Source organism: Phoxinus phoxinus, assembly GCF_949152265.1.
Source record: "Phoxinus phoxinus genome assembly, chromosome: 14".
Classification (NCBI taxonomy): Eukaryota; Metazoa; Chordata; class Actinopteri; order Cypriniformes; family Leuciscidae; genus Phoxinus; species Phoxinus phoxinus.
The window spans coordinates 8,865,034-8,891,135 of record NC_136889.1 but is presented as its reverse complement, the minus strand read 5'-3'; the positions used below and the strand labels follow the sequence as shown (position 1 = coordinate 8,891,135).

The following is a 26,102-nucleotide window of genomic DNA, read 5'->3' as shown; positions in this document are numbered from 1 at the left end:
ATCATTTCAAGCTGATTGCCAAATAAAGAGATATATTGATACCCATCTGTTTCAGCGCTCCTCTGTTTTCTATTTATGTTGGCTACAGTTCATTTTCATTACTAAATGTCAATGTTTTTTTTTTTGAACATGGTCAAACTGATCTAATCATGTCACTAGTCTCTAGTTTGTTCTTACTAAAAATACCACAACATTTTAGATTTGGTAAATCTAGTCATTTTGTAATGTAGGCATAAACTGCCCTCTAATGGTCATGTTAAGTGTTGTTAACATTATATAGATCATAGATGGGAAGCCTGACTCATAATAATAATAATGAGAACAGGATATATAAAATATGTTATCTCTTGGCTGGATGTTTTATGTTTTAAAATCAAATGCATGTTTTTTTTTTGATAGATAGATAGATAGATAGATAGATAGATAGATAGATAGATAGATAGATAGATAGATAGATAGATAGATAGATGGATAGATAGATAGATATCTAATAGTTATAAACATGTCTACGTGTAATTTGCGATATTTCTGCTATTCGGTTATTAATAGCCTACTACTCGTCCCATCAGTCAAACCCTCAGTTCACTCTAAATGCTTTTTTCTTGAAAACAGTTAAAGTGATAGTTCACCCCCCAAAAATATAAATGTCACATATAACATTCCTCAACTAACTCACATCAGTTGATAAACAGAACTTCAATCATGTTCGCTTGACATATGCGAGAAGAAACAATTCATTATCTTGTTACACAGCACAATTGGTCAAGAGCAGAGTGCTCTGGTCAAGAGGTTTGTTCTCGGGTGTCAAGCAGGTTCGGTTGAGCTTTTATGTTCACTGATCAATGTTTATATGTGAATAAAAGCCTAAATTAAATCTGTTCATCGTATAAAGCGATTGAGTCTCTTCAGAAAAAGCCTATAGGTCTATAATATGAAGAGACAGAAAGCTCTCAGATTTAATCAAAAAGAGCTTCATTTGTGTTGCGAAGCCCTTAAAAAAACAAAAGTCTTACGTGTTTGGAACGACTTGGCAGGGGTGAGTAAATTATGATAGAATTTAGATTTTTGGATGAACTATCCCTTTAAGAACCGGCTCGTTTAAAAGATCCGACTCAAAAGAACCATTCTCCAGAATCGGACATCGCTACTGTATTCTGCTCTGCTATTGGGTACAAGAACACACGCCTGTTATGAAAACACCTTAACTCGTACTTATCTGACAGGTGTTATTTTGACTACATTTTTGAGCGTCCTTTAATATATTGTTTACTGTCCTTTCTGTTTCGGTCCTGCGCGTGCATGTATACAAGTGTGGCAAGTATTTGATTGTTGTGATCGTGGACGCGCTGTGTGATGAGGCCGCAGAGGTGGGCTGAGTTTGCAGTGATCAGTAGCAGCAGATCTCTCCTCCTCTTTCTGACGGGGGGAAAACACGTGTGTAGCAGCAGCAGGAGGTACCACGGCACTCTCATGGCTGAAGAGGCCAAAAAACTGGCAGCTTATGCTGCTGTAGACAATCACATACAGGTAAGACTCTATTTACCTTCGTTGTGTGACACATTTCCACCAGTTACGTCAGTTTAACGTGCTAAATGGGTGCATTAAACACTAAAGGAGGCGTGACGAGTCACACGATGCATTGCATATCGATGTATCTAGCGTTATTCAGTTAACTTACTCTCCCATCAACAGACCTGCAGTTCAGGTGTTTTACATTTACTATGACTAACGTTATGTGCTTTAACAGTCACAATTTGTAGTGAGTATCCGCTGTGACACTTTAGCTTTAATCGTGCTAGCTGGCATATTACATGTTAAATAGTAGTGAACTCAGCAAGAAAGTGAGTGTAACTCATGTGGCTTCAGTTAAGCACACTTGTGATGATTTATGCAGCAGTAAAGTACGGTAAGCTAGGTGAAATAAGGATGCTAAAGCAGCTCAAATTAAACCTTTAGAGATTAGCATGTTTGGAAATAGCTACGTGGTGTAACATAACGTTACAAAAAGTTAATAAAGAGGTCGTAAAAAGAATCCATTATCGGATAGGTTTAGGCTAATATTTGTTTAATATTTAATATTTGTAACATTTGTTCCAAATATTCTGAAGAGACTCAATCTCTTTAAGGTTATATGATTTGAGTTCAAATTAGTTTTTTTTTAATTAAAATATAAACATTGATCAGCGAACATAAACGGCTCAACCAAACCTGATATACACGAGATTTTTTCCTGCAGAAGCTCAAACGTGTTGCGTAACATTAAAATAAGGCTGCGACAATTATTCGATAAAATCGATTATTATCGACTTAATACACCTCCTTTACCTACTCTTTGTTGAAAGAAATAATAAATAATAGATTTTTAGGCCTTATCAAAGTGTGGGACTGCGTTTTGTTTGGTTATGTCATAAAATGTATTTTTCTCTCAGAACAATCAGGTAGTTGGGGTGGGAAGTGGCTCAACTATAGTCTATGCTGTGGACAGGCTGGGTAAGACATTTAATCTAATATTATCCATTTATGGCTATTTGATGTTAACTAAAGGATGGTATTTTCTTTCTAGCTGAGAGGGTAAGAGAGGAGAAGCTGAACATTGTGTGTGTTCCCACGTCCTTCCAGGTCAGTATAAACCTTAATCTGTTGACATAACACTCTGGCTCTTTAAACACTATTAAACACTTGTGTTATAATGGACTTATTTGAATTGTTGATCTAGGCACGTCAGCTGATTCTGCAGCATGGTCTCCCTCTCTCTGATTTAGACAGACATCCTGAGGTAAGTTTGGGAGGGGGAGCTGAACAGTTAAAAGGTGATTTAGACAACTTAACAAATAACACCGGTTTAGAATTGAAGACTTAGTATAGACCTATACATTTGGCAGGCTAATTAATTGGATTAAATTTGACTTGATATTATCAGTGCACGTTTGACTAAGAAATTATCATTCCGCCTAGTGTCAGGCTTTGCTTCAGAGGTTTGGGTGGAACTGACAGAACTGCAGTTTCTTTCACTTTTCCTCTCCATTTGGCCTAAAACACTGTTCGTGCTGCATGTCGACTACAAGCACGGAGGTTTTTCAGATTTTCCATTGATTATTATTTTTTAGCTTCCTTTAACTACTCCCTGGATCCTTCCCTGGAAACCGAAAGTAACTCACTCTTGCTAAATGTTTACTCTTTGCACCCCGGAATAATATAAGTCTACACCATTATGACTCAAGTTTGCTAAGACTTATTTCCTACGATATTTGACTCTGGTAAGTGTATCCATAGCAGACTGGTGAAAGTTGAAGTTTTCCTACCTATTTGGCAGACGGGAAGATAGCCTTTTCTCTGTTTCCTCTAGTCAGGTAGCGCCGATTTCAAAAAAAAGTTTTGTCTTTCTACTCGATAAGCAGCCAAGTTTAATTGAAAGCCATTTTGCCAGCCGGTGAAGTATGCTTTTGAATTTAACGAAAAACATTTTCTCTCACTATTGATAATTAGTTTTGTTAAGAACAATAGAGACCGAAGAACATATATATATATATATATAACAATACAAAAAAAAAAACAATGACATTACAAATAACATAAGTGCCTAAATAGAGTGCAGAGGAAGACGAATCATGTATACAAGGGGACAGAAAAATCATAAAAGTAAAATAAAATCATATTGCAAATATGCCAAAATCTTTCAATTCTGTTGTCATGTACATTTGGAGAAATGTTATGCTTGCTTTCACAAATGTAACAACAAATACTGTCAATTGAGATTAACTGGACACAGAACAAAATCTTCATATCCTAAATACATGTTCAAACTTTCTCTGAGTGCCCTAAAGAGTGTTTTTGTGTGACTTCTAGCTGGATGTAGCAATTGACGGAGCTGATGAAGTTGATTCTGCTTTGACTCTGATTAAAGGAGGAGGGTGAGTTTGGAAAACATGTTTAATCCAAGGATATTTTCCAATTCCTCTTCCATGTTCTTTTGTGTGAAATTCCTGAGGTGTCATCAGGTCTTGTGTCATGTCCTTCTTTTCCTCCTTCAAAACAGAGGATGCTTAACTCAGGAGAAGATTGTGGCTGGTTGTGCCAAACACTTCATTGTCATCGCAGACTATAGGTATGTATGTGGAGACGGGCTGATGCTTTTATCCAAAGCGACTTGCGTTGCACTTCATCAGTTCATGCATTTCCTGGGAATCCACCCATAGTGTCGTGCTCTACCGTTTGAGCTACGAAACTCAGTATATATTTAGCAGCCCATAATTACTACTGATCATGAGGTGCGTGTAGCGTTTAACAGAAGTCATGTGTCATTATAACTGAGCATGTGGTTGCTATAATTATGTAAGACAGTCTTCTACTACATGTACAAACTAGAAGTTTAGATGTGCTCATGTGATGTCATTTTGTTTTTTGTGTGGGCAGAAAGGACTCAAAGGCTCTGGGGCAGCAGTGGAAGAAAGGGGTGCCGGTGGAGGTCATCCCCATGGCGTATGTGCCCGTGTCCAGAGCCCTTGCCCGGCGCTTTGGAGGAGAGGCAGTGCTGAGGATGGCAGTCAGTAAAGCTGTAAGAGTCTTACTGATGGATCTTGAGTTACAATTGTGTTATGCACACCATTGAGGGTTCTTTTTGGTTTATTTGCTACATTTACATTAAGAAATTACAATGTCTTGCCTTAAAATATGAACTCTTCTTTATCTGAATTCATTTGAACTGAATCAACCCAAAGAGCTTAATTTGTCATAGAAAAGAACTAAGGATGTGTTCACACTTGGCTGGTTTGGTTTGATTAAATGAACTCTGGTGCGATTGCTCTGTTAGTGCGCTTCATTTAAATAAGTGTGAACGCTACCATCTGAACTGGTGCACACCAAATAAGCGGACTGAGACCCATCTTTTCAAGTGTTTTCCACTTCCAAACGAACACTGTTGTGTTCCAGTAGACCAAAGACAACCGAAAACAGGATGACCCTAAAGAGGACAGAATGCTCAAAGATACCCGGTTCCTCTCATCATTAGAGCAATGGTGCTCATTCCAGTTTGGTACAGGAGTCAGAAACACCGTCTCCTTGCAGCAGATCTTCTTGTGCAACTGAGGAATCCCTACTTCTGTTTTGACTCTTAATCATTTTATAAACTCTTCACGAGTTCTCAGCTGGTAAAAACCCCATCATAACGAGTGCATTTAGCCCAGCACACAGCGCTGTTTTGGGTGTTCAGTTCCATTGCAAAATATAAGGCTTTTTTTGGTTTTTAATCTTTATGTCTGGAGTTCAAAATGAAAGTGTGAACGCTAAGCAAACCAGGACTAAATATAATATGTTCTGTTTTGGTCCGGACCAAAAGAACCAAGAGAATCGAACTACAAGTGTGAATACAACCTTAGTCAACACTTCTGTATTTATATTATTACACACACATTATTTGTCATGCTCCCTATCTTGATGTTTTTGGATATGTTATGTATTCATCTTATGATTTGAATCTATTAAATTTAGGGTCCAGTGGTTACCGATAACAGCAACTTCATTCTGGATTGGAAGTTTGAGCATGCTCAGAACTGGAAAGAGGTCAACACGGCCATTAAGATGATCCCAGGTGTGTACCACCTTTCTTCTCTTTACATACCAACTGTTCATGTTTATTTTTATTTTTTTTTATGTTTTTAAAAGAAGTCTCTTGCTCACCAAGGCTGCATTTATTTGAAATATTAATTTAAAACGACTGTATTTATACCTATCTCGCCGGCCCCAAACCTCTGAAACAGTAGTGTATATATTCCTAAATACCACCAACGAGTGTTCTCTCTTTGATGAAGGTGTGGTTGAGACGGGCTTGTTTGTGGGGATGGCTGAGCGGGTGTACTTCGGTATGGAGGACGGAAGTGTCAAGACTAGAGACCCTCCTGTCAACTGAGAAGATCCTTCCTCTACTCTTGTGATAGACCAGCCTGCACACCTCAAGTGCCATTCACAGACACAGACTCTCCCTACAGGTTCTTTTATTTTCTGGTACAGAAACCATCAGATGTCTGATCAGGACTGGTGTGTACATGAAATGGGGGATTTTTACACATCAATGCAACATTAGGTCTCCTGGCCTTTCCTGTTTCTTCTTCTCTCATATCTTCTGTCTGAAGAATTCAGCTAATGATACCTGCAGTTACGGTCCTTACGGTCTGTCATTTTGCCTTCTGTGCTTTTTTACTTCTTTCCATGCTCTACTGTGAATGTTGTATTGCATGGATGTCTATACACACGCATGAATATAGTGGCCTGCGTCTGTGCCTATGTAAATGTATATTTTCACAAAGCATAGTTGCTAGCCTTACAATCCTTTCTCAATCACATCGAAATTGATCGTCAATACATTTTCTGTGGGTTTGTATGATCATTTTGAAACCGTTTTGAAGATGCTGGTAGATATGATCAGACGTTCCAACATGAAACCTCAAGTTAAACTTGTGGCCTTTTCCTGCACACAGTGGTTACTTTAATTAATTGATCAATCATTTCAGATATCTTTTGATATTGATTTTGTATAATTTTTTTGATGTGCCTGTGGCCATCAGCACAGTGTTGTTGAGGGATGAAAGCAGCAGTGAGTTGGTGGCACAGCTGAAAGCCTTATCTTCTGTACATTTATTGATCTCTCAGTTCTGTTCATGAAAACCTCACAGAGGTCACTGTGAATTTGGGGTATTGTACTTCTTCAGATACCAGCTTGTTTTACTCTCCCAATTGTACTGTGATACTGAAGTTTTCAAATGTTGTCCTCCAGACTGAAAATCAATATTAAAACTGGACCAATTAATTATGAACTGTCATTTTTATCTGACGTTTTACTAAATCAGTATGGCTCAGTCAAACATGAGTTATCAGATTATGTATCAGGCCACAAGAGGGCGCCATATACATTGCACAGCACATGTAGCCAACCTTCATGACTACAAAAAGTGTACGTAGTGAATGAAATGCTTGAAGTTCCCTAAATATTTGTAAACGTATTACTTTAAAAGTGTTATGATTCTTAGTCTGTTATTACAATCCGATAACGTTACGTATATGTGTACATTAATTATTTTAACAATTAAAGGAAAATGCGCTTACTAAATTTTGTGCAAGGGACGGGCAGAGGTTTATTTTCCTAAAAAGCCCGGAAATGAAATTGTCAAACATGACTTCACTTTTTTGTCCGCAAACACCGAAAACACACGGCCACGTCGTTATTTCCATCCTTATACTTTTTACCCAATCAGGTTCACTCAAAAAGAAGCAGCGACGCCCCTCCGTTAGAAATCACAGTAGGGCTGATTTTGATTGATAGCGTGTCAGACCAATGGATTAACTAGATTTCTTTCGCGGCTTCCGTAAACATACCAATGAAACAAGTTGGAGTCAACACTAATATTTTATTGGCTAAAAACTCAACGGTGTAACGTTAGCCAATAATATACTTCAGAGGACAGCCATACTAGCTTTGCTTTCGCTCTAGGCTGCCTTTCCTCCCGCCTCTATTCTGAGTGACAGGGAAAGCGCCCAATGGAATAAAGTGCATAAGAGTGGCGACACGTCAACAGACTGCACTGTAAATGACAGTTGTAGGAAGCAATCAAAACCTGCTTAGTAGACGAGCAGTGAAGATTGACAAACACTCACACCAATCAGCACACACTGCAGGGATTTGCTTCCATTCGCAGCCAATGGGCGTTTGGATACGGGGCGGGGCTTAACGTTACCACGGCACGGCCAACGTCAAGTATAAAGGGAATAACATGGTGCTGTTGAGTGCATGTTTACGTTAAGAGAGGACAACAGAAAGAGATCAAATAGCCTTACGAATTTACTTGTAGAACGCGTTTTATAGTCTAGTTTTTAAAATTCACTTTGTATTTTGGTATGTGATTGCCTAACTACTCATGTGCCACTTGTCCCAATGGAAAGGGGGTTTCAGTTTGGAAATGTGTGCATATCTCTGCTGCTGCTGCTTGTTCTGAGAACGTTAACGGTTACTTTGCAAAGTCAGTCTCTCTCGGAGAGAAAACTCGAAGTGGCCCCGACGCCAAACACCAAGGCGGCGGAACATGCTGCCGTTATGGAGCGGCCACTTGACAATGTCGGAGGAGCCCCGGGTTTCGGAGAAGTGACCGTAGAGGACGACGACTACGGCTCGACAGGAGAGAGCGAAGAGACGACTGGAGACAGCGACGCAAACTTACACCAACACCGGAGGTAGGCAGTTACCCCCCGAGTAATAGCAGAAGTTAACCCGTTTGTCCGGGTGTGAGACGCGTTCTTTAGGTTGTCACGTTGCTTTCTGACGTGTTATTCAACTTCAGTAAAGTTGTGAGCTGGAGTTCGTGATGGGCGGATGTTTGCAGCAGTCGACCTCTCCCTGCTGGTCCCCCAATAGAGGATACATATGTGCAAACATTTACACTACCAAATCAAATCCTCGTGACAGTTGCATTAATTCTTCCATTAATTTAGTCATTTGATCGACGCTGTCATTATAACACTGGCCACTTGTGGGCAGTTAGCAAAAAATCCAATAAGTTATCATGACATGGAGATACAGATGACTGACAGACCGCTTATCTCCCCTATCGCGCTCGTATGTTTATGAACTTAAAGAGCATCTCTTAACTGTTTCTCTGGAGTTCTAAACTTGTTTTACTGCTATCACTCACACAGCCTAAGGGGGCTTTCTGTCTAGGAAAAACTGCTGCAGTGTTTTGACTGTGGGCGTGAGATTCATGTCAGCCTGACGGAGACTGACTTCAGTATTATTTGTAAACACACTTATAGAAGTTCAAAATGTTCAGTTTACGTTTGCATCAATGGAAACGTGTCTTTTGAGATTTTCACCGTTTAATAGGGTTGAATGGGAAATATTTCTTCAGTCATTAGTTATCCATTTATACTACACTTATTACAGAGGAAGCCGGTATCCACCAGTAGACTGCGGTCTATGGAGGCAGTGAACGCTGCGCTGACGCTCTTAAACCGCTTCTCAGCGCGCGACTAAAGACGCGTCTCCTGCGCCCACCGCGCGCACCAACTTTCCGGATGTTTTGTTTTTGTTTGTGGCGGGAATTAATCGTCCTGTTCCACTGACTTAAATATCAGTGTGTTACCGCATCCGAACCATCTGCCCCACCTTAGATAGAATCAATGTCGACTAGGAGGATGGGGAGGTCATGTAATCTTGCTTTAATACTAATTTAAGAATAATTGTTTCAGGAACTGTTTGTTTTGGTGCCCTAGTTACTTTTTTGAACCCAAAATCCTGACCAACACCTTTAATGCTTTAAGGTGATTTGTTTTTCCTCCTAGCATTTTTTTTTTCTTTAGCTGAAGCTCAATTTTGTTTTGGGTGGAAATGTTTGTTCTGCAAATATGTCACAGGACCTGATAACATCCTGGAGAACACATGATCTGCTCCACTGCAGTAAAAAAAAAAAAAAAAAAATCCGTCACACCTTGCTTTACCATCTGCATGCTGTCACATCGATGTGTCGCACCCATTCATGGAGGATTTTTCTAAACGAGCACAAGTTGGCAGGACCGGTATCGGCTCATGATATTTACAGGCTTTAGAAAAAAATTATTTAAAATAAGGAATTAATAATGAAGTACAGAGAACAGATTGCAACCTGAAGATTCAAATCAAATGAAAGGGTGTAAAAAAAACAAAAACAAAAAAAGACAACCTCACTTGAGTTACAGCGAGGAATTCCAGGGTGTCGATGGTTTTCCAGTTCTCAGAATCTGATGGTTTGCCAGTTCTCAGAATCTTCTAAAACCTTTGAAGGCAAAAGGTGACTCGTTCTGTTACATCTGAAACTTCTGTGTTTTGACTTGGGTTTCTTAAGGTTATGTTCAGGAGGTGAAGCAGCAGACACCTTTGACACTTAATCAATTAAACAAATATAACATTTTATTGATTTCTTTTACATATATTTTGTTAATATTCTATTATATTGTTAATTTTTTTTAAAATATCAACAAAATATATCGTTTATTTTTTAAATACTATTGTTTTTTTTGCATTTATATATTATTTAAAGGGTTAGTTCGTCCAAAAAGGAAAATTCTGTCATCCTTTACTTCTAATATTGTTTCATATTTGGAACACAAAATAAGATATTTTGAAGAATGCTGGTAACCAAACAGTTTTGGTGGCCATTGATTGACTCTCATTTGTATGTAAAAAGAAAAAAATACACTCAGGACTTTCACTTTTACATTCTTTAATGTATGTTTCACAGAAGAAAGTCATACAGGTTTGGAACCGCATGAGGGTGAGTAAATGATGACAGGTTTTTCATCAGAACTATCCTTTAAAGACCCACTGAAGTGCCTTGAAAAAGCATGCAGCGTTATTCAATGTGTTGACGTAATTTCCACTGAAACAGGAAGACAGGGTGGGACATGTTGTACAGCTCCTCCCCTTTTAAAAAAATAGCCAATAGCTATATCACAGCACAGCCAGAGCCATTGAGCTCGCAATTGACAGCCAAAGTTTAACAGATTTAATATGAAACTGTTACTAAAGCAGTTACAAACAGTGAAATCCTGCTGAGGATGTGTTGTTTAAAAAGTGTTTAAATTATGTTGGTGCCTCTAATTCTGAGTGACATCTCTTCTACTCGTCAATGCTGTTTCTAATGGCGAGTCTAACCATTTATCCTCCTAATCTCCATATCGCTTTAAAATATAATATTCCAATGGGTCAGGGTCCGATACGTTTTGTGGTCTGCACCGACTTGAGCATGTGATTTGCTCTTTGCTATCGTGTCTCTGGACCAGAGCAGACTGTGTGTGCGCTGCGACGGTTCATTCATGAAGTCGTGAAACCAGACTTCATTCACCCCAATCTGAATCATTCCCTATCCCATATATAGTGAATTATGTGCCATTCACCATATAAAAAAATTGTAATTCATGATTTCAGCTGCAGCTTCAGAGTCCATTTATAGTGTAGGGTGCGCTTCAGATTCTAGAGAGCATTTGATTGGACAGAAAATCTGATGAGAAGCTAAGGTGCCGAGTGATGTCATCAAAATCGTTGACCCATATTGACCGCTTATATCTTCTAAATGTGAATTTTGTCATTGTTTTGGAGCACATTAGCTTTAGGTAACGAACATTCATACTAAAACCCCCCAAAAATTCAATTTTGATTTCATTGGGGCTGTAAATCAAAAGCTAAAAAGCAAAATCTGCTATTTTTTGTTGAACATTATGAATGAATGAGATGTGCTCTTGCTCTGGTACTGCTGATAGCAACATAACTACCACAGCTTAATTGCTAACCTGACCGACCACTTCTACTTTTGGTATATTAAACGGGTTGCCTGTGTTATAAAGTACAGTCACCTCATTACATATTTACAGCATAATTAAGTTCCATATCATTTGCAGTTTATGGAAGAAATAACTAAAGTTAATATGCATGCATTTTGAAACCTCTATATACCAAGCACAAAGACATTTACCCAAGTAACAGGGGGAAAAAAAAGTCAACTTTCCAATATGCTCTACATGATGTGTTGCAAATGATCAGTGCAACAATGCTTTATCTGTCTGAATAGCCTGCTGGAAATCCTGCTTTAAACACCACTTCAGTGCTGGTGTTTTAATGTGAAGTTGCCGGGACTTTGTCTTGACAGTAGTCATACATCACTGGAAGGAGAGGCTGGTCTTTGTTTCTGGTGGCATAGTTATATGTGTCATGCACACTCGAGGGAATTGTGTGTAGTGTGTTTAACACTGCATTGGTTGGGTATCTCTACAGGGGTGAGAGTAGCAGCTGCCTTCACACCTGCTGCCAAGATAAAGCACTTGCTCACACCTCTGCATGTTTCCCCCATGATCCTCAATATCAAACAATCTCATGCATTTATGTGCAGTGTTCAAGAATCCGTCAATCACATATAAATAAACAAGCAAATGTCTGGCTTTTATTGATAATGCATGAATGCAAGAACAAAACCTTTGTGCTCACTTCTCCATAACACAGCGATGATAATCAACACCCTCAGGCCTTCCCCACGACATGGAACAGCTTTACTGGGGGATGGTGTTCTCCTGGGACAGTTTTGTGTGTTACACAGCATGGTCGACTGGCAAATGGGAGTCTAACCCTGGAGAGATCTTCTCACAACAAAAGCAGAGATTGTGGGGATCACTTGTGATAAAGTCACTCTTAACAGCTTGTTTTGTTGTTCAGTTCATTAAAGTCCATTGATGGTGGTAAAAAATAAATAAATAAAATACAAGACATATTGTGAAGATCTTCCAAACCAACCAACCGGGCTCAGTTTCCAGACTGTTAAGAGTGTCTTTATCACCACAATTGCTGTTTAAATGTATATAAAACTGAATTAGTACTTGTTAGTTCTTCTTGTGGGGTTTTGGTAGTTCCATTGGCGAACATAATCCAGGTATGGCCTATAGACTAATGTAGATCAGCTTTGCCTCAGTGTGTGTATTTTTGGACTGCTGGTGATTCCTGAGGGACCTTTTGGAAGGAACACTTCGCTCGAGGTGCCCTCACTGATACACACACACACACGCACACCAATACACACTCACGGTGAAACAGCTTCTCCGCTGCCTGGTGCAAACTCTGCCAGACGTCTAGCTCCAACTGCCTACTGCTTAGCAACAGCCAATCAGAAGAGCTGAGCTGGCAAACTTGTTGGCCAATTAGACGAGTGGAAGGAAAAAGTGCTCAGAATTTGAGTTGCGAGAGAGAGAGAGAGCAGGAGGGAAGGAAAGGGTAGAGTTTGTGTGCTTGTTGTTGTGGGCTTTTTTTTTGTCTGACTTGATGGTTAGATAACTATGGAGAAGCTGTCAGATTTGTTTTATATGATCTCATGGTTGCAAATGAAGTTCATCACTCTGAGATAAGACTTGGTCATCTTGTAATCAGGACCAAACTTGGCATATTTAATGCTAACTTTTCTACTTCAACTGACATGGATAAGCACTCTTGATATATCGTACAAGCCGTTCAGACTATAAAAATACAGCTGATTTTATGCACGGTATTGGTGTTGTTACTCTTACCCATGCGGCGAGGCTCGCTCTGGACTTGATTGATTTTTGCTCTGTTTATGGTTTGATTCTTTAAAGCTGTTCCTTCATTCATTGCAGAGGACACACCTTACTGCACTGCAGCAATGGGTGGGAAGATGGGAGAGGTGTGGCAGAGGGAGAGATTGGGGAGACGAGGAGGGAGAAAGTAAAGGGGGAACATCGAGACAGAAACCCAAAGGCGCTAGGACCTGGTAGACAGGACCCAGGCTTTTCCTGTAGTTTGGTTCCTCACTGCTTAGCAACAACAAATCAGCCACCTAGATCAAGGCCAGGACTCGTCCAATAGGAAGAGAGCAGCACCATGTGACAGAGTTTTGATTTCTCTGCACCGCGCTATGTTGGAGAGATAGAAACAGGAGGAAGATGATGAGAGTTAAAGAGGAGTGAAATGACAGTGACCTGTGCATGATGACATTTGGAATTAGTTTGTGTGGAAATAGTATGTGATTTTAATTTTCTTGTGATTTGTGCAAGTTTGTGGTGGTGTGTTTGGCACGTGAGTGTTGGAGTGCTTTGAAAAAATCATACAGGTGTGCCTCACTGCGTTTAGTTTAATTTCATTGTTAAAATCTTTGACTGAAGCTAGGCATGCTGAAATCGCAGTTCAAGATGGACTGAATTTAGCAAGGTCAATTTAGATGGCAGAAGCGCTTATAGTTCTGCATGGTGATAGCAGCTTGGGCGTGTCAGAACGTGACATGGAGTGAGAAGACAGATTAAACACACACACACACACACACACACACACACACACACACTGAGTAAATGCTTTAATCAATACATGGAGAAAAACTCTGCATGATGAAGACTGCCATCAACAGTGTTAGAATAAATGCAACTTTCTTTAATGGGTTGTATTACCCTTAAAGGGACAGTTCACCCTAAAATGAAAATTATGTCAGTGTTTACTTGCCTTCAAGAAGTCATTCCAAATCTTTTTTTTTTTCTTTGGAACATAATATATTTTGAGTAATATCTCTTATTATACAATATAGGTAAACTCAAATGTTTTGATTCTCAATATTTTTCTAATATCCTGTGTTACTGCAGAAGAAAGAAATCAATGCGTGTTTGTAAAGACCGACGTTGAGTAAATCTATTGGGTGAACTATACTTTTGAATACTGGTCATCTCTCTGTTCTACATAAGCACTCTTGTCATGCACCACATTATTGCTGGGCGATGTGTATTTTTCAATAACTGCTATATTAGTGCGTAGCTGAAACAATTGCTGCAGATAGAGGGGGAACTATCAACTGCATACCCAAATCTTACTAATGGTTCTAAATTTATAACACAACCATAAATAACCCAGACAACCAACTCGCTTTAACATGGCAAATTACCATGTAGAGCCCTATGATATCTGCGATGCTGAAAACTCGGACCGAATCCAGTAATACTATATGGACTAGTGTCTGTGACTATTAAGAAAAGAAAAAAAAAAACTGCTATTGAATCTGAAGTCTGCTTGTTCTCCGTGAATTAGCGCCACAGTTTTTTTTACTACACACACATACTGAAGCTCGCGTGATGCTCGTAGAGTTTCCAGCGTCTGCCGTCTTACTGAGGACGTGAACTTCATCTGCCGAGCTGCTCTTAGAGTCACTTCACCTGCATTTCGCCATTTCATCTCACTTGATACAATATTTGATATCATGTCATATAAACTAAAAAAAAAAAGTTTGGTCTAATTTGAGGAAATGATTAAATAAATATTACTATTGCACAGTATAATGTATTCTTATTGTAGTAGTAGTAGTAATAATAGCAATAACATTTAATAAATAGTTTATAAAGGATATCACACAAGTTGTCATGTTTCAAATGGTAAACTTGCCAACAATTAAAGGATTTTTCATTTGGTTACATTTTAAAATATTAACTAATGTTAGTTTTATAAATTCATTTTATTATCACCATTGTTTTGAAGTAAATTTGTATTTTAACATTACAATGTTTTTTTGTTTTTTATTATTATTCTGGATGTCCTCCTGACAGTGAAATAAGGCACTATCCTATAAAGGTTAATATAAAAAAAAAAAAATACTGTGATATATCCCAAAACCATCAGATTCTTAAAAAAAATATGATGATGCAGGGTTTTGGTCATATCGCCCCCAGCATTATACCACATATCCAACAAGTAATACACACTGCACTTTTTTTCTTGTGGTGTGAAGGGCTGAATGTTCTAGTGAGTCTGTTTCTCGCTTTTGAGATAGCCTATACGGATATGGACACCATGTTTGTGTACTGCGGATGTTGCCTGGGGATGATGGTACCTTGAAATGCATTGCCGAACGCTTTGTGTAACACTCCATACCGAGCTCTGAACTCAGTAGCTGCAGTGCTATGTTTTATTGTGTGCTAACTCAAGCAGAAAATCACTTTCACTTGGAAAACTCTGTAGTCTTTGCCCCTTCAGAGACTTCTGTTTAACAGTACCACAGATCAGAGGCATGAGCAAACGGCAATATAAGCTGGACTGTGATGGTTTTAACTCCTCTAGATCTCTTTACTGTTTCACCTAATTTTCATGAAAAGGTTTTTAATGGAAGATAAACTTTAAAAACATTTTATAATTTTTTATTGATTGACTTTTCCATTTTTCACCTGTCTGTCCATGAATAAAGTGGCCAACTGGCGCAGTGATACATTATAAACAAACAAACTATTTCAGCTGGTTGACTGTCTTCATGTTACAGGAAAAGGCAATCTAAAATGTACTCACCCTCACGTTATGCAAACCTGTATGATTTTCTTCCTTCTGCAGAACACAAAAGGAGATATTAGGCAGAGTGTTAACTGGATTTTAAAGAGCTTAAGTGAAAGAGGGGGAGGGGGGCACTTTTTTCAGTCTGTTCTTCTCTTAAAGCTGTTGTGTGGGTTTGGGAGATCAAAGGTGCGGTCACATTAGCAAACCTCTGCAGAATTTTGTGAATGGTCAATAGTGTAGGAATGCATGAAGAAGTCACTTCCAAACCAAGCAGATTTTTATTATTATTCAACGTCCAAAACTAAAAGTTAAACAAAAAAAAACTTGCATCCAATGCGAAATTCATGTGAGGGCTGTTCCCGGTCGCATGAATTCCTATTAAAATTACTGCATTTTGCCTGCTGAATTTCGCAGAGGAATATGTCACCGCGACCTTAAAAAAATGCACAAGTCATGAATGTTTTCTTTTTGGAGCTTGACAAGCATCAGTCCCCATTCATTCTTTTTGTATGAAAAATAGCAACCTGGGGACATGTTTTTAAATATCTTCTTTTGTGTTCCACAGAAGACAGAAAGTCATAGGGATTTGAATGGCACAAAGATTTTACATTTCTGACTAAACTGTTGCTTGAATCGCATTGTTGTATGATTCATTACTGTATCAGGTTTCTGCATGTTGTCTTGCCAAACAATTGTCTGCACAAAGTCCTTTACTCTGTTAAGCTGTCATGAATTCTGCGGCTTCTCCGCAGGGGTGCGCCTCTGTTTTCACAACTTGACCACGTGCTCCCCATGCTCCCATTGTGCATGTGTGTGTTTTGCAGTGGTACTTGCTAACTCACACTTAGCTGATAAGAGCTGCTTGCTGTGGCATGGTTACAGCGGGCTTTTTATGTCCATTGGCTGGTGTTTTTTTAAAGGAGTGGTTTCTGATTTAAAGTGCAGCAACACATCTAATCCCTGATTGGCTGAGGGAGGAGGAAAGCCTCCTATGATTGGACCAAACCCCTCAGATACCCTAGTTGTTTCTTTTTTTTTCTTCTTCCATGCAGTCTGTTTACATCAGGTCTGCGTTGAGATTCTCTTGACTTCCTCTGAGAGAGATAAAGAGAGATGAGAGTAAGTGAGAGTGAGAGGGAGGGATCACAGGTGTGTGTGGAAGCACACTATCTGTTTGTGTAAGTGCAAAGTGTTAAACCGCATGGCAGGAATAATGTTGAGAGAGTTTAAAGGGTGAGTGTCATTTGTGAGCATTCAGGCTTTTAAAATGCTAGAAGATAAAGTGAAGCTCCTCTCACAGTTTACAAGCTGACTTTTTTTTTTTTTTTTTTACCAGTTTGATACTTTCTCTTATTTTTTATTTCCTTGAAAATTGTAGTTTATATATTGACGTTCAATATAAGATTTACATTTCTATAAGTGTTTTTGTATTTAACACCATTGCCTTTCCCTGCTGACTGTAATAAATATGCCGGTTGAGTGGAAAGTCCTGTGACTGAAACAGATACCGGTAAATAGTACAGAAACAGGTGGGCGTAATATATAACATGAAGATGTGCAAGTGCAATAAAATAAGACATAGAAAGTAAAAGTGAACAGACATTAAAATGAAGAGAAATACAAGGTGGCAAAAACAGAAAACGATGAGAAATTCTCACTGTTAGCTGAAGAATATAAGTTTAGTTAAGTCTCGATTACAATTTGATTTTGTGTGCGTTGACTTTAATTGCATCTCATGGCTCTTTTTTTGCAGTTCATGTTACAATATAGTCTACAAAACTGAATCGGTGTCAGGCAAACTGTTGAATTTTCAATTGTTTTACAATTTTATCTCAAATGTTTTAGTCCCTTGTTCCCCTTTTTATTCTTCCTAAGGTTAAACAGCCTGTGGAATACACTTACTCTTTGATCTCATCCAGAAAATGGGATTTGTTATTCTTCCTTTATTACCACCTCTCTCTCTCTCTCTCTCTCTCTCTCTCTCTCTCTCACTCTCTCGCGCTCTCTCTCCTCTCTCTCTCTCTGTTTTTTCTTTTCTTTCCCTCAATCACTCTTTTGGCTGGGTGGGACCAGTGTAGTGTCCTCATTCATTCTCACAATGCCCACTGCTTAGCAACAACCAATCAGCCCTCATATTTTTGGAGGGGCCCTCCAGCCAATCAGGAGTGCTGTGCTATAGCATTTTCTGCTCTTCAATCCTATTGGAGAATGAGAACAAACGGTGTTGGCCCAGAGCACTGGGATGAGCAGAACTGAAGTGCCCTTAAATTCTGACCTCATCAGTGTTGATGTCTGGAGGGATGTGTTAACTCTCTTAGCTTTGATCAAAGCGACTCCGTCATTCTTAGTCCTGCTCTCTACCCTTGCTCCTGTCCATTAAAAAGTTCCCTGGCACTTTAGCCATGAAGGGTTCTGTGTTGGCATCAGTTCTTGTTAGCTGTTATCACATCGTACAAAAAAAAAAAAGAGTTAGTGATAGTTTGACATGCTGGCACCAGTTTAACCAGCTAGTTGTTTGCCAATTATAGACATTGGGTTACAGACATTATGAATTGAAGGATTAATTCATACTTGTATTAAATCTAAAACTATCAACCAAAACAGCTTTTTAAACAAATTAACATTTTCTATTTTCAGCGATAAAAAAAAAAAAAATCTGTTGATATTGGATATTTAATTGTGTGCATATTTTTCTTATTTTTACATTTACATTAAAGTCCCCCGTAGTCAATCATTGTATCACTTAAAACTAATCTTTGATCCCCAAAATTACATTTAAATGTTTTTTTTCTTTTGAAAATAATTTCTTCATGGCTTAAAATAGCTTATAACTCTACATCCTTGCTTCATTTAGTATACGCAGAACCATGATTATGCAAATTAGTCCCCGTCTCCACACACTCACACTAGAGCTTAGATTCTGTGCCCGAGCCCCGCGGGCCGGGTCGGGCCAATATTTCCCGCCACTATCCTCGGGCCGTGGCGGGCCCTTGGTCAAGCATTTGTGTTTTTTTATCATTACTTTATTAGCCTGATTGGGTGGGGAGAAAGCTATGCCATAATCAGAAATATATATATATTTTAGCAAAGTAGGCCTAAGTAACAAATGTGTACAAAGTTGCACAAGTTAGGCTACAAAATGCAACACGTCACGTGTTACGCGCAGCGTCTCCTCCACTCGCATGCATCACACTGGGCCTGCTGTGCTGTATTGTGTAGCTTAAGTGCAACATGGAGCTTGAAGATGTAAAGGAAAAAAGAAAAACAGGATTATTCACTTTGAGCAAGTTTGGAGGAAAGTCTTAGGTATGGAATCATTTTAATTCTGTTCATTGTTCACCTTTTTTTTTTTTTCGTTTCTTCATTCGGATCCATTCCATTCTGAATAAATAAACAACGCAGTTTACATGCTTCGTCCTTGCATAATTCATTAAGATAATTCTAAACAGATTTCTGTAGTTCAAACAACTCAGAATTGTAGTTGAGAACGTCAGTTCCCACGTGTTAAAAATGGTTGGGTTTAAATGGGCTCGGGCTCATAATTACAGTTAATGTGTCGGGCCGGGCCGGGTTAACCTTAGGGTCAAAGAGTAAGTGTATTCCACAGGCTGTTTAACCTTAGGAAGAATAAAAAGGGGAACAAGGGACTAAAACAGAGTGAAAAAAAAAACATTCCTCCTCAAGAAGAGGAATGTCAAATTACAGGTTCATCTACAATTCAATGTATCCGAATGGTAATGCGTTTTATGTATTGCTCTCTACGATGTCAGACGCGTAACAATAATTTATATGATTAGCCATTGGCTTGACTACATTTACATTTACATATTCATTTAGCAGATGCTTTTATCCAAAGCGACTTACAAATGAGAACAATAGAAACAATTAAACTAACAGTAGGACAACAATACAGTATGTAAGTGCTATGACCCTTTGCAGTTCAATCTAACGCAGTACTTTGTTTTGTCTAAAAAAAAAAAAAAAAATAGAACTGACATATTTTAAGATGTCACTGCAAGTTGCTTTCAGTGACTACTGACTACGTTACACAAACTGCTAATAATGTGTTGCTAAAGTTACACGCACCATGTTCCGGTTCGCCATCTCGGAGTCAGACAGCTGCCTTCTAAAAAAACAGCAATAAAAACAATTGCACATTGACGGGCTTGGCCTTCTCACATTGTAAGTTAAACTTTAATGCCTGGTTTCACAGACAAGGCTTAAGCTTAGTCCCTGACTAAAATGCAATGCAATGTCTTGAGATCTCCTCACTGAAAGCAACTTGCAGTGACACATATCTTAAAATGTCAGTTCCATTGTTTTGTCTTAATGCACACCAGTAATTATTATTTTTTTTTTTTAATGCATATTAATAAAAGCTATAAATGTCCTAATTTAACTAAGACCTACTCCTGGTTTAGGCCACATTTACACATAGCCGGGTATTTAGAGAAACGAATATTTCTCCCCCTCCGTTTTCAATAATAACATCGTGCACACAACCCGCATAAATACGCAGTCGAGCGCCTTTATAACTATGCTAAACCTATGGGCGGCAGTGTAGGGAGAAGGATAAAGCCATGCAAGCCAATCAGAATCCTCAGAATCGACAAGAGAGAACCTAAAACCCCGTTTCTCCCAGTTGACACGACAACATATAACCGGCGTTTTCAGAAATCTCCACTTAGGCCGGAGTTTTTAGAAACAATCGTTTTCTGGGATAAAAACGGCGTTTTCGTGTAAATGACAGGCCAAAACGCAGAGAAATATCTGCGTTTTCCCATCGTGTAAACGGGGCCTTAGTCTAAGCTCTGTCTCTGAAACCAAGCCTAAAATCACTAATAATTGAATTACACTGTTACATGTCATTTTTAGCCTATTTCAAAGTGAATATCCATTTTTCATACTCTACGCTTGTAGGATAACTTGAAGGATTTAACAATTATATAATTTTTTTGTGTTTTATTTATAATTTATTGGTTATTGAACATAAATTGCATAATTTAAAAGTGGCACAACTTCCTATACCTCTCATAATCTGTACCTCAAGTGCAAGTTTGAGTATGAAGGCAGTAGGGAAAGGTCTTGTGAACCGTATAGAGTGATGGAAGCCCTCTTCACTGTACAGTACATGAAACTGTGTGTATTTTGTGCTTGGCAGGGCTCTGGTGATCATTAGCACACTGGATGGAAGAATTGCAGCTCTGGATCCTTTGAACCAGGGACGCAAACAGTGGGACCTGGACGTGGGCTCAGGCTGTCTAGTGTCCTCTAGCCTCAGCAAACCAGAGGTATTGCACACAATTTCTTTCAGCCTTTAACTCTTTCCTCACCATTGACGGAAATTTCCATAGTTTATGACACAACGCTTCCACACTATTGATGGAATTTTCCGGCTTTGTAGTCTTTAAAAAAAAAAATTTCTTAGCTTTTTGTTTGAAATGTTGTTTTTTTATGAAATTTTGAAGTGTTGATAAAAAAAAGAATGCATGAAGCGCAATATTTTGTTTTGTTTTTTTTAAGAGGCTCTTTAAAAAAAAAAAAAATGTATTGCATGTTCAGACAACAAAATATTCTGGGGACCATGAAAGTTATGTAAAAATTATCAAATATGCTGGCGGTGGTTGGCAGGGAAAGAGTTAACCACAATCAACAACTGTTTACTGTACATAGGGGTTTAAACTATTTTTACACTTGGTTCAGGGTTTCTGCGGGTCTTAAAAGGTCTAAAATAGTCTTATTTCACCCTTACACAATATATTAAGGGGTCCGAGCACCAAGTGTACAGAAACCTTATTGTGTTTGTACTGATTTTCTTCTAAAGATTTCTCACATAATCCTTGAGTCAAGCTTTACAAAACATATCTCCAATTTCATATACACACAATTTTACCTCTAATAAAAATAAAAATATTTTAAACCCTTCTTTTTTTGAACTCCTCCTTTGCTGTTGGTGTGATCTTCACTAAAATCGGCACACAGCAGCTTGGAACGATGCTGGTGTGGCAAAAAGTTATCAAAATAATTTTGATTTATCGAAGCATTGCAAAGATACAAGTTTTTTTTAATTGTTCATCTCCTAAACGCAATGTCCAAGCTTAACAAAACTTATCACACATAGATAAGAGGACATTTTAAGGATGCACACCAAGTTTTGTGAATTTCCACCAACATAGGGTGCTACAACTAAAAAAACATTGTAACTCTGTGACCGTGTGATCCATGGCTTGAAGTTGAAAACTGTAGGGTTCCCACGGGACATTTAAGTCCCTCTGTACACATGGAGAACAAGTTATTCTGAGCAAACATGCTTAGTTTCATGAATTTCTGATGCTTGGTAGGCTAACAGCAAATTCTAAACTATTAGCCCTGAAAGATGGAGGCTGTAATATTAATGTTATGCATTATAGGCCACAGGATAAGGAATCTCTTAAGTCTATTTTTTCAGTTTCAGTTTCAATCCCTTTGAATGGAAATAGATGCATTGATCTAGTTCACTTCAAAATCAGAGAACATATTGTGTTTCCTTCAATTTCAAATTCAATGTCTTGAAGTCTTAAATGTACCTTCATAAAACCTGCAGAAACCCTGTTGGTTAGATGTGTTAAACACTTTCTTGTAGTATTTCGCGTAGTGATGCAACATGAAGGTTTTCTGCCCAAACATGCAAACGGCACATATTATTCTGTTGTTCCTACGAGTTTGTGTGTGTGTGTGTGTGTGTGTGTGTGTGTGTGGGAAAAGGCGATGTTTGTTTGAACCTCTTTACCCCAGAAGAGAATGAGACATGGCCCAAAGGAAATTGGACCTGAAACAAGTTACATACACACTCACACACACACACACACACACACACACACACACACACACACACACACACACACACACATAGATCACAGACTCGTACTCACTAGAGACTGAAAACTTGCCTGGAGGAAGAGCGTTTGGCAGCGATGCACTTATGCGCCTGTGCGCATGCACACATTTATACAAACACACTGAGAAAACATTAGCGCTGCACTTACAGGCTTCATTGGGCATCTTCTAATTAGTTTTTTGTATATTGTTACACATTAGTTTGATCCATGCTAATAATTTGCAGTGTCTAATGTTTTTTTAATTTTTATCCTCTCTCTTTACTTACACTGTGTGTGTATGATTGTGTTGACCCCCTGTCTGGTTTGGTGGTAACCTGAAATGCCTGGCTGCTGTGGGAGCAGCCTCTCCATTGGCTAGAATCTTCCTCTCCCCTCCCCTTTTACCTCTGGGTGCCTAGCAACCAGCCATTCTGATTGGCTGAAGCGGTGCCTTGCAAGGCACTCTGCTCGGTGATTAGAGCAGTCTGCCCCTTTTTGATTGGCCCTCGCCATGGCGCCAGTAGAAAGCAGTCACCTATAGAATGCCTCAACAGTAGGAGAGAGGCCAGAAGTAAACAGCATTGTCTGCAGAAACACGCTGTCACAACACAAGGGGGAGGTGTGATAGAGAGTAAGAAAGAGAAGGATGAGGAGAGAGAGAAAGAGAAAGAGAGAGAGATGGGGGGTGGAGAGGATACCACTGACAGTGTGGTGTGACTCATGCTGAGAGGATTGAAGAATGAGGTAATGCCTTATGTGTGGGATGATGTCATCCATAAGAATGCTGACCCCCCCCCCCCCCCCCATCCCAACAACAAACACATACACCCCCTCCCATCTATTAATCTTTAGAGTGAACAGTTGTAATTAATGCGCTTTAATCTAATGAGACAAAAAGCTGGTATTTCTGCACACTATTCAATGCACAACAACAGCACAGCATAATTGTATTGACACAGTGTCGGCCTTGTGATGTAGACAAACCTAAGTTCATAACGTCAATAGAACCTCCAAAAAAACAGGCCAGGTCACATTTCACACCATTAAGAAAACAGTCCCACCAAATTCCCATCACTGTAATGTTTTTCTACAGTACAGTGCAGTTTCCTGTTCACTGTATTACAATAATGTATTGTTGTGATGCTTGATGCTTGATTTTAGGTGTGATTATTTTTCAGTAAGAAGTTTCTGGTCTGTCAACTACATTACAGTTCTTTATCACTTCACCAAATTATTTCAGTTATTTCAAAAGCCATTCAAAGATGTTTACCAAGCAAATATGACAAACAAAAGGATAACAATTTCCATGTTTTCCTTATGAAATTACCTAAATGTCTTGAAATAAAACATCTGAAAAAAATGTCTTGAGGTGTGGTAACCGACCGCGGTATAAGTAAAATAATTGACAAGCTGATGACTTATTTTAAAAAATTATTTACACCCATAATGTAATGGCCACTCCGCTTTGTCACATGTGCATTTACCTCTTCGGGTGTGTCTTGTTTTTCAATAATTCAATGGCCTGTCGTCAATTATTTCCTATTGTATTGAGTACTATTACTTATTACAACGGTTAACTTAATTATCCAAAAAAGGCTAAATTTTCTTATTATATATAACTTTTTTTTTTTTTTTTGGAGAAATATGACCCTGACGTGTTCTTGACAGATTTTATGAGATTTTCCTCAAACGTACAATGATGTGCAAACACAGTTCTTTGAAGTGTTATTTTTGTGCTGCTCTTTTTGCTTTCTTTTTGGGTATGTCAGTGATGTCAACTTTTGATGACACTCTGAATATCTCAACTGTCATAAAATGCAAAATAATATCAAAGCAGTATCAGCAGTTTCACAGTAATGTTGCTTAGTCCTAAAGAGAATTAGCATTTTCCTTGAGGTGTTTCTAATAGATTTTCAGAACAAAGTTTTTGATTAAAATCAGGTCTGTCAACCCGATCTCATGAGAAAATGTAACTATTTTACTAGATTCCGTATGAACTTGTACGATGTGATTTGTATGTAAATATGCGTTGTTGTTTTTTAAGGTCCAACCCTAAAATTAACCCTCAGTGGAGCGCAAGCAGATTGTACGAAAATCGGTGAATGAGATTGTTTGAATGCATATTATGAAGTTGCCACCAATTTACCAAAATGTCAAATAGTTTAGTTCAAGTAATGTGAACACCTTATACTCTTAAATTGTAAACCGTGATTCTGAAACCCATCGATTCCAGCTTGCCCTACACATTGACGTCACAACTGAACAACTCAATTACATTAAACTGTAAATGTTTTGGGTTGTTGTTTTTCTTGATAGCATGTCATCTGCAAACTAAGTGTGTTTATTTGATCTAATACTATATGTAGGGTGCACTAAAGGGATTTTTGTGCTGGGAGGAGTGTGAAATGATATGTTGTGTTTGTGTGAGTATGTGTGTGTGGGAGATAGAGAGATTAGCGTTGAACAGGGAAGAGAGAGGGGATTGCGCCTAGCTTGATGTAATGCTATGTGTCAGACTCAGTGGAGCGCTATCATCTGTGGGAGGTCATTGAGTACAGAGGGATATCCTGCCTACATAGACGCGCTTCATACTCAAACCTGCTGTGATCCCTTAAGACAAGGGCCAGACTGCCTTTAGCTAAGTCTCTCAAATTGAATGTGTCAAACAAGATTCCAGAAGTCATTGCCCACAGCTGAACCTAGTATTTGATTCATGTTGGGCGGCTACAGGGTTCAGTCTGATATGATGTTTTCTCTGCCGCTACGTTCTCCAGTCATTAATGGGATCATAACAGCAGAGGTGACCAGGTGTTTGCTGGTTGAAAATAATGGCAATTGTTGAAAAAATATAAATTTGAAGGAAACTAAAGACAGGGGTTGTCGCTCAATGTGTGCCAGTATATCTGGGTTTGTTGGGCATTCTGTTTTTTATTTTTTTTAACACCGTCTTCCCATCTACCATAGTTCTCAAATCTCAATCCTGGGGAACGTACATTCAAATATTGCACGGCAAATTTCACGTCAGTGATTGTCAAATGGCATAAGGCTAGTTCTTGTGTGTCATCTTGTGTGTCATAACCGATCATCAATCTGCGCTGATTCCCAGATCTGAGAGCTAGAGAGGAAGATTTTCAGTCAATTGCTGAATTTTCTGTTTTATGTAATCAAACTATTCTTACACTACAGGTTAAATGAATATTGTTAGGAAATTACTTGCCTGGTTGTTGCTCTCTTTTTATAGTTGATTATTAAACAGGGGATTTTTGCTACTGCCACAAAAATAACAGATTCTTGCTTTAACTATTGATGCCACTCAAATCACTGCACATCAAAACTGCACCTTTTGAGGCTTTTTAAATGAAATGCATCAGCAGTCAACACCAAATTTGTCATTGAAGTGCAGACGAGATCTTTGTTAAGCCAAATATTCC

At 38.7% G+C, this 26,102-nt stretch overlaps 2 protein-coding genes across 2 annotated transcripts in view; both read left to right on the top strand.

The window, feature by feature from the left end:
* The first annotated feature begins 1,100 nt into the window (after positions 1-1,100).
* On the top strand, positions 1,101-6,805 carry rpia (ribose 5-phosphate isomerase A (ribose 5-phosphate epimerase)). Its single transcript, XM_079635663.1, has 10 exons — positions 1,101-1,169; positions 1,311-1,527; positions 2,430-2,490; positions 2,564-2,619; positions 2,717-2,776; positions 3,847-3,911; positions 4,037-4,105; positions 4,414-4,555; positions 5,488-5,587; positions 5,808-6,805. The coding sequence occupies exons 2-10, from the start codon at positions 1,354-1,356 to the stop codon at positions 5,903-5,905; spliced, it is 825 nt and encodes a 274-aa protein (XP_079491789.1). The 5' UTR covers positions 1,101-1,169; positions 1,311-1,353; the 3' UTR covers positions 5,906-6,805.
* Positions 6,806-7,571: 766 nt separating this feature from the next.
* The window catches only part of eif2ak3 (eukaryotic translation initiation factor 2-alpha kinase 3), a 29,778-nt gene continuing 11,247 nt past the window's right edge, over positions 7,572-26,102 (top strand). Inside the window, exons 1-2 of the mRNA XM_079635004.1 lie at positions 7,572-8,220; positions 20,976-21,105. Coding sequence (XP_079491130.1) covers positions 7,925-8,220; positions 20,976-21,105 — 426 coding nt within the window. The 5' untranslated portion in view covers positions 7,572-7,924. The remainder of the gene's footprint in view (positions 8,221-20,975; positions 21,106-26,102) is intronic.